Here is an 8,733-nt window from a genome sequence, read left to right as displayed (position 1 = left end):
TTAATAAGGTCCATAGTTAAGTTAATAGTATTTTAGTAATGTCAACTCCCTGGCTTTGATAATTATGCTATGGTTATACAAAATGTTATTATTGGCTAGGCAGGATAAAGGATATATGGGAACTTTCTCTTATTTTTGCAACTTCTATACAAGTTAATCTAAAATTATTTCATGATTAATTCTTTTTTAATCCAAGGGAGTAAATCCTTTCAGAACCAGCTATCTTTATTTGTTCTAGTTATACATGATGGTAGAATGAATTTTGACACATCATATATAGATGGAGTATATATAACTTCTCATTCTTCTGGTTGTACATGATATAGAGTTATACCGGTTGCTAATCATATGTCCAATATGTGTATATATATGTCTGATATGTATATATGTATGTGTGTGTGTATATAGTAATAATTTCAATTCATTCCTACCCCCATATCCACTTCCCTCCAATAACTACCCATTTTATGCCTAAAATTAAGAAGACTGACAATACCAAATGTTGACAGTGATTGGGCACTTTGGGGAACTCGCATTAACTGCTGGTGACTGTAAATGGATACAGTGACTTTGGAAAAAGGGTTTGGTAATATCTATTAGTGTTGAAAGTACACATATCACACAAAGCAGTAGTTTTTACTCCTAGACATGTCCCAATTTATATGTTAAAACCAGGTAAAATTATAGAATTTGAAATGATTGTCTAGCTGGGCATGATGATGCACACCTGCAATCCCAGCTACTCAGGAGGCTGAGTCAGGAAGAAGTCAAATTCAAGGCCAGCATGGGCAACTTATTGAGACTTGCTGCAAATTTAAGTGTGTGTGTGTGTGTATATATATACACACACACACACACACACACACACACACACATACACACATACACACACACACACAAATAAAAAGCGTTGGGGATGTTGTTCAGTGGTAGAATGCCCCTGGATTCACTCCCTGGTATTGAGAGAGATATAAGATGATAGATAGATAAATAGACAGACAGATAGATGAAGGAAAGAAGGAAGCAAGGAGGGAAGGAAGGAAGGAGGCTATCTGTTTTCTAGGGAGAAAAGGAGAGATAATGATGGAGATGACAGGGTGGAGGCTTCAGGAAGTGTTAGCAATCTATTATTTCTTAATTTGAATAAGGATCCCATGATTGTTCATTTTGTACTAATTAAATAAAATATGTCTCTATTTTGTGCTTCTTTCTGCTTGTCTGTTATACTTCCTGATGAGAAAAGTTAAAAAACAAAAAAAGAGAAGAAATGTAGAATGCTCTATACATCCCTTCTAAGTTTATCCTTATAAAAATTGGTTATCAAGGGGCTGGGGTTGTGGGGTTGTGGCTTAGTAGTAGAGTGCTCGCCTAGCGATCATGGGGCACTGGGTTCAATCCTCAGCACCACATAAAAATAAAATAAAGATATTGTGTCCGCCTAAAACTAAAAAATAAACTAAAAAAATTGGTTATCAGGTTGGATGGAGCCATGATCTCCATCTCAAAGATGGATGAGATCCTACTGATAGGATATGGGGAGGTATAAGTTCCTTTTTTTCAGGAAGAAAGGTAAACTGAAGTAATTATTAGCCTGATTTCTGTCTAGATGTCTTAACGTTCATTCAACTTCCCTTAATGCCTAGGTATTCCAGAGTCAGATCCTGGCCATTCTAGCCTTCATTTTGTAACATTACTTTTAATTGAATTATAATGTTTACTTCCTATTTTGCTATCCCAACTTTCTATGCTATTTATCTCAATATTCTAATTTACCTAAAAATGTAGCCTCTGCTTTTTTATTATGAAAAACTTTACAAAATAAATGGTAGTGAGCCCTATACTCAACTTTATTTTGCAGCCTCATTCCCAAATTTAGTGTTTATTGATGATATACACTACATATATTTCACAGTTATATGTAACTGTGATATGTAACAGATCCATATGATTCTCTTAATCTTGTTTTCCGATACATATTTCTCACTCTGAGTTCACCTGTTTGTCATAGTAGGTAGCTACAAAATATTTCATCTTAATTGTCTATGTTGAGTCCTTTTTTATTTATCTGATTCAAATATTCATGGGAAGCACAGTTCCTCTGTATCTATATCTGAGGACCATTCATTTCACTTCTTCCTCAGTTGCAACTCCACTACTTTACCAACTATGTCAAAAAAGAGTTCAAAAAGTAAAGGTTAGAATGTGTGGGTCCTCCATTTCTTACCAAGTTATAGACTGACTCTTATTGTTGTTTCATCTTATATTGTTCAATTATCTATAGCCCTTTTTAGGGTATAGATAATTGAACAATTATCTATTTTCAGTCATTGAAAGTAAAAATATGATAATCTGATTCCTAGCTATCATTCAAATGGAAAGCAAACTACAATCTATGCCTCATTCCTTTTTAAGCACAAGCATCTGCAGGAAAGTGGGGAGATGAAGCAAGAGCATCTACTCAACAAATTTTAACTTCACTTTGTTCATCTGAATCTGGCCTCCCTCATGTAAACGAAAAAGATGCTGCCACCTGGCTTCTCTCATTGCAGGGCTCATATCGTGTAGAGAATTCTTTTCTTTTGGCCCAACAGCAATAACCTGGACCGTCAACAGTTCCAAAGTATGAATATGAAAAAATCTTTGACTATTTACGATGCACAAAGGTATTATTGTTTTGGAGCAGATGTTACTGAATTTTTGGAGCCTTAATGGATAAAATACCAAATGCTGAAGATCTGGTAACCCATTCGAACAACTTTCTTCTAAAATATTTTTACTTTGTTTCATTTCTGGGGATTGACCTAGGGTGCTCTACCAGTGAATTAAATGCAGCAGCAATTTTTACTTAGAGACTGGGTCTCGCAAAGTTGCCGAGGCTGGCCTCGAATTTGCGATTATCCTGCCTCAGCCTTCTGAGTGGCTAAAATTACAGGAGTGACTCTTTAAAAGTTAAAGCGGTCCCACTATACAGTCAACATCTTTGTTGCCTGCCTTATGAACCTTCATATTCTTGTCATGAGCTTAAAACCCACCAGAGGGCGCTCGTTCCCTGTCGATCTAGACTTTCATCAGCGACTCAGAAAATCCAGGTTAAACTTGATTTTAACATTCAGGAAGTCTTTCACACTTAATCCACAAATATTTGCTGAGAATTTATCATGCTGCTAGTTTCTCATGATGCAGTGGTGTGTTAGGCACGATCCCTATTACTAGAGACTTAGACTGGAGCAAACACTGCTAAGATAAAATGGGATAAGAGTTTTTGGATTCATGAAATTTGTTGTTTGACATTAGCCCCAACCCTAGAGCAATTCATTCAGAGATCCTAGAGTGCTTCTGCTCTGTATCCGGGGCAACTATCTCCGCCCCTAAGGTGTTTGGTCGGGCATCAGTCCGGACCTCCCCTTATGCGGCTACAGTCGGCTACGCAGGACCCCTTCTGTCGCCTTTTCTAGCGATTCTTTGCAGTTCGCTGTTCGCTTCTGCCCCCATATCAATACTTTAATTGCCTTCCAGGCCAAGTACAAGGAATAACCTACAATTATCAGTGATAAATGGCGCCGCCCATTCTCTTTCAGTTTAAAACCCGCGGGCTTTTCCTGTTTGGAATTGCTAAATTTACCGTCCTGATTCTCGCGACAGTTCCTAAACCTCGCGAGAAGTTCGCTTTTCGTCCCTCTAAAAGAGTTTGAGGCCCTGTTGGCGGTGTACTTCTCGGTATTACACCTCGTCAGAATATCTCTGGTCGGGAGTGCCGTTTGCACGGCTTGGGAGCCCCCTAAGAGAAAGGCGTGGTCGAGTTCAAATGATCTCTCGAAGGCAGAGAACTTGGGTCTCCTCCAAGGCTCACTCCGGGGCGCACAGCGCCTGCGCGGCAGATCCGCTGGGTGGACCCCCGTTGCTGCGAGGCAAAGGCTGTGGCGGCCTGGCCTGCGGGGCTGATCCTGACTAGATGCCGCCCCTTCCCTGGCAGCAAACCCCGATTTCCGCCCCTATAAACTTTACTGCCGCGAGGCTTCAGAAAGCCTCTCGGTGTAGGCAGGGGCGGGATCTGGCAGACCTGCGTGGGGTGGGCGGGCTTCCAAGGGTGCTCTCTTCCCCGCCCCCAGCCCAAAGTGCCACGGTGGCGCTGGTGGCGGCCGCGAGACTCAGTGCCTGTGGCCCTGCCAGTCTCGCAACGATAACCCGTAATCCGGACTGGGAGCTACACCCGCTGGGGAGGCGCCCAGCCCGCCTCTCCCCGCAGCAGCTAGTTAGCTCCGACCTCTAATCACCCCTCTCATCCCTGGACTGAAGCACCTGCCGGAAGTGGGTAGGGAGGAGGCCAGTTGTAGGCAGTCAAAAGTAAACGCCAAGAGCGGTGCGTGCCTGAGTGCAGAAACTGGGTGGGCAAGGCTACGCTACGACCACCTCCGGGAAAGCCAGCCCAAGGCTGCGGGGAGACGATGTTGGCTTACCCTGCCTTCTAGGTGCACCCAGACATCGAGGTGAAATGCCTTGGCACCAGAGCAGCTGCTCTAACCACCCCCTGGGACTGTAAACTCAGATGGGACAGGACCAAGACGTTAAGCCAAACTTTGAACTTCCCATCCATCCTTCTACTCCCACTCCCAGTCTCCAGCTCTCTCACTCTTCCTTCTTTCCCAGCTTCGGTGTCTAGTTACGGCTCTTTTGCTCTCTCTTTGTGGCTTTGGACCAGGCTGGAAGGAAATGGCCCGAGACGGTCCCGTGCGGCTGCATAAAATTGGCAGCTGCAGAATCAGGGGGAAGGAGGGTACGCGAAGTCGAGGGGCGGGGAAAAGGGGTGGAGGAGCTGCTTTTCGAATCCAAGCCCTTGGGCTCTCGGAAATCTTCTGGCATCAGGCGGGAGCAGAGGTGGCAGGTGGGCCCAGCGGACTGTGCACCTCTACTGTTTCCACCTCCTGCTCTTTCCGACTGGATTCACCAAGCTGCTCCTGAGGGCCTAGTCCGGGACAATAGGTGAGTCCCTTAGCCCCTGGCCACACGCGAGGGGCATCCCTCTCCTTCCCAACCCCTTTAATAGCTTCTTACATCTGGAGCTGACCGTTCTCATCCATTTCTGAAACAAGGAGCTGCAGAGTTGGGTGGTATATGGAAGTGGTGCTGGTGGTGTTTGTGGGTGTGTACGCGCATGTGAGCCCTTTTATCTCCCATCATCTCTCCTTTCCTGATTCCCCAGGCCCCAAGAGCAACCCGATCAATTGCAACCGGCATAACTGGATAACCGCTAGGGATTATTAGACATCTGTTAGGGAACTCCAAGGTAGCAGGGAAGAAGATATTGCTAGGATCAAGCTTTGGTATAAGGAACAGTGAGGCTAGTCTTTACGCATAGGCATTGTTTCCAACTTCTTGACCTAGCTTCCCTCTCTAGCAGGGTGCCACCAACGCTCTGATGCCCCGAGTGCTCACAGGGCTTCCAGCTAAGCATGCTGCAGTTGCCTTGGCGCTGCCCCTTCTACTGCTACTGCTGGTGGGGTGGATGCCACCACCGATCAGCGCAAGGCCGTCCCCAGGCCCGGATTACCTGCGGCGCGGCTGGCTGCGTTTGCTAGCGGAGGGAGAGGGCTGCGCTCCCTGCCGGCTAGAAGAATGCGTCACGCCTCGGGGCTGCCTGGCGGGCAGGGTGCACGACGCGTGCGGCTGCTGTTGGGAATGCGCCAACCTCGAGGGCCAGCTCTGCGACCTGGACCCCAGTGCTCATTTCTATGGGCGCTGCGGCGAACAGCTTGAGTGCCGGCTGGACACAGGCGGCGACCTGAGCCATGGAGAGGTGCCGGAGCCGCTCTGTGCCTGTCGCTCGCAACGCCCGCTCTGCGGTTCCGACGGCCATACCTACGCCCAGATCTGCCGCCTGCAGGAGGCAGCCCGCGCTCGGCCCGACACTAACCTCACTGTGGCGCATCCAGGGCCCTGCGAAGCCGGTACGCACGGCCCAGGACCCTGTCCCCGGGATTGGGAATTCCTCCAGGCACTGCTTCCCGAGCCCCGACGGCATTGGTCTCTGGCCGGTGGGGAGAAAAAGATGAGACCCAGGAGGCCTCCAGTCTAGTGTTAGACCCTGCTCTGGCAACCAGGCTCCAGGCGGTTGCCTTAAGTTGCGGGTCCTGAGCTTTGTTGGCAGCTTTGCATACTGAGCTGCCTGAAATCCTCAGACCCAACCAGCAGGGAAGGAAGAAGCACGTAGTCAATAACTGGTTCAAAATTAAAAAGACCCCCCAGACTTTTCCTAGGCCTCTGGAGCTTAGACCGCTAAACAGAGATGCGATCAGTGTTTCTTTGTTCTTATTTGTTGTTGTTGTTGTTTTGTTTTTTGAGGGGGTGGGTACGCAGTACCGGGATTTCTTTGGGAAGAATCTTAAAGCACTCTGTTAACCAAACTCCCTGCCTCTTTCCTTTCTCCTGCGAATAGGGACTAATGAAGGGGGGTGGGGAATCATTTCTCAGCTTTCCCTCTAGTCACCCTGGGGACTGGGGCCATTCAAGCTTTTAGTTTTCTTTGGCGGCTTCAGCAACTTTCGCTTCCTGAGCCACTACTGGTTCTGGCTTGGCTGGGCTGCTGGCAAAACAAACACAACAGTTGGGGGGGGGGGTCCCAATAATTTCCTCAGCCTCCAGGAGGCTGCTTGGTTTCAGGTTCTCCCACATTAGCCCAGGTTCCCCGCTGTCCTCTTCCCCCTTTAGTCCCCCTTCCCAGCCAAGGCTGGGATAGAGGGAGGGTTGCTCTTCAGGCCTTTGAGAAGGGACTGGTTACAAGAGAGGGAAGGGGAGAGGGTGGTATTGGTTACAAGCACAGCAGGAAAGGGGCCCAGCAGAGTGTAATGAGGACCAGGGAGTAGTCCTGGACTGAGTGCCTGAAAGCTAAGATGTAGGTCTGTGTACTTGTTTGTGCAATTTGTACAGTGCTCTGTGTGTATATGTGTGCATGTTCATCTTTATTCTGCATTTGCACCCTCATATGTACCTGTATCTACATTTGTATGCATCTGTGTATACATTCCATGTTTTATTTGTGGACGTGTATTTGGTTCAGCATATATCGTGTTCCTTAAAATACATGTCCACAAGAATTGGTATATTGTGTCCTTGCTGGGCAAGATACACCATCCTGTTCTCAGGCCTCCCACCTTCACCCCCTAGAGCCTCAGATCGTGTTGCAGCCATATGACATTTGGAATGTGACGGGGCAGGATGTGATCTTTGGCTGTGAGGTGTTTGCCTACCCCATGGCCTCCATTGAGTGGAGGAAGGACGGCTTGGACATCCAGCTGCCAGGCGATGACCCCCACATCTCTGTACAGGTAGGGGCAGGGAGCAGAGGTTTCCCTCAAGCATCCTAGACCTCTCTAGAATGACCTTGCTGACTTTGCCTCTGGCTCTAGTTTAGGGGTGGACCGCAGAGATTTGAGGTGACCAGCTGGCTGCAGATCCAAGCTGTGCGTCCCAGTGATGAGGGTACCTACCGCTGCATTGCCCGAAATGCCCTGGGTGAGGTTGAGGCTCCTGCTACCCTGACAGTTCTCACACCAGGTATGGGGGGCAGGTGGCTGTGGGAGGCTGAGCTCTGATGGTTGAATGGTGTTGGATTAGGACCCTCAAATGTGTATAACAATCCACATGTGTGTAACAATCCACATGTGTATGTTTATGTGGGTGCACACAAGCATGGTCTTCCCATAGACTGATCTTTGTGCATCAGCAGCCTCTCCCCTGTTCTCTCTTCTTTGTCCACATGTGTGTTTGCAGATCAGCTGAACTCTACAGGCATTCCCCAGCTGCGATCACTGAACCTGGCTCCAGAGGTGGCTGAGAGTGAAGAGAATGAGGATTACTACTAGGTCCAGAGCTCTGGCCTATGGGGGTGGATGAGTGGGTATAGTATTCATTCCTGCTTGAGAAGACCTGGAAGAGACCTGAAAAGGGCGAGCGAGCAGAGAGCATACATGAAATAGCTGCAGATACCAGAATCCTCTTTCCACCAGACTTCCCTCCATCCCTGCTTAGCCAGTTTCTCCTAACTGCCTTTTCCCACAGACCCTTGTTCCTGCAGTTTTTTTCCATATTCCCAACCTTTGCCTAGCCTCAATTTATTCTTCCTCAAAACTCATATTCCATCCAGACATGGTGGTGCATACCTATAAATCTCAGCCAATAGGGAATCTGAGCAGAAGGATCACAAGTTCAAAGACAGCCTTAGCAACTTAGCAAGGCTCTGACTCAGTGGTTAAGTACCCCTGGGTTCAATCCCTGGTACCAAAACAAAACAAAACCCTCACATTCCAGAAGTTTTCCCTCTCACCCAGATATTAACTGTAGTTCTTTTTTGTTGTTCACCATCTGTTGTACAAGAGAGCACACTGAACATGGTTTAGTTCAGTGCAGTAAAAGGGGTAGGGCCAGCTCCAAATCTTGTATCATTCTGTTGTGGACAAAGCCTACCTAGCACAGGATTAGGCACAATAGGCAACAATAAAGATTTATAAACCAAAGTACACAGCTACAGACAGTTTTTGCAGATGTGCACTTGAAGACCAGATACCCCTGGGAGGCCTTTCATGCTAATGGGACTCTGGCTTCCAGAGCTGTGTATCCTGCTCTCTAAGCACATGCCTGCCAGATGAGAGAAAGCTTGAGCTCTGGCTTACCCTGTCCTCTAGGGAAGGAACCTGAAGCTTCTGGTTAGTGGGAGGATATCCCTTTATTGGGGCTGGT

At 47.2% G+C, this 8,733-nt stretch overlaps 1 protein-coding gene across 2 annotated transcripts; it reads left to right on the top strand.

Annotated features, from left to right (window-relative positions):
* The first annotated feature begins 3,650 nt into the window (after nucleotides 1-3,650).
* Nucleotides 3,651-8,510, top strand: Kazald1 (Kazal type serine peptidase inhibitor domain 1). 2 transcript variants are annotated; one of them, XM_005333665.5, is made up of 5 exons: nucleotides 3,651-4,980; nucleotides 5,399-5,945; nucleotides 7,162-7,322; nucleotides 7,404-7,551; nucleotides 7,768-8,510. In XM_005333665.5, exons 2-5 carry the CDS (start codon nucleotides 5,417-5,419, stop codon nucleotides 7,857-7,859), a joined length of 930 nt encoding a protein of 309 aa, XP_005333722.1. In that variant the 5' UTR covers nucleotides 3,651-4,980; nucleotides 5,399-5,416; the 3' UTR covers nucleotides 7,860-8,510. The 2 variants fall into 2 exon arrangements, with proteins under 2 accessions (XP_005333722.1, XP_021587569.1); XM_021731894.3 differs by having other exon boundaries at nucleotides 5,396-5,945.
* Nucleotides 8,511-8,733: the final 223 nt, after the last annotated feature.

This window comes from Ictidomys tridecemlineatus, chromosome 1, assembly GCF_052094955.1.
Source record: "Ictidomys tridecemlineatus isolate mIctTri1 chromosome 1, mIctTri1.hap1, whole genome shotgun sequence".
In the NCBI taxonomy this organism is placed as follows: Eukaryota; Metazoa; Chordata; class Mammalia; order Rodentia; family Sciuridae; genus Ictidomys; species Ictidomys tridecemlineatus.
The sequence above is the reverse complement of the archived record's forward strand: the minus strand, read 5'-3'. Positions and strand labels throughout refer to the sequence as shown.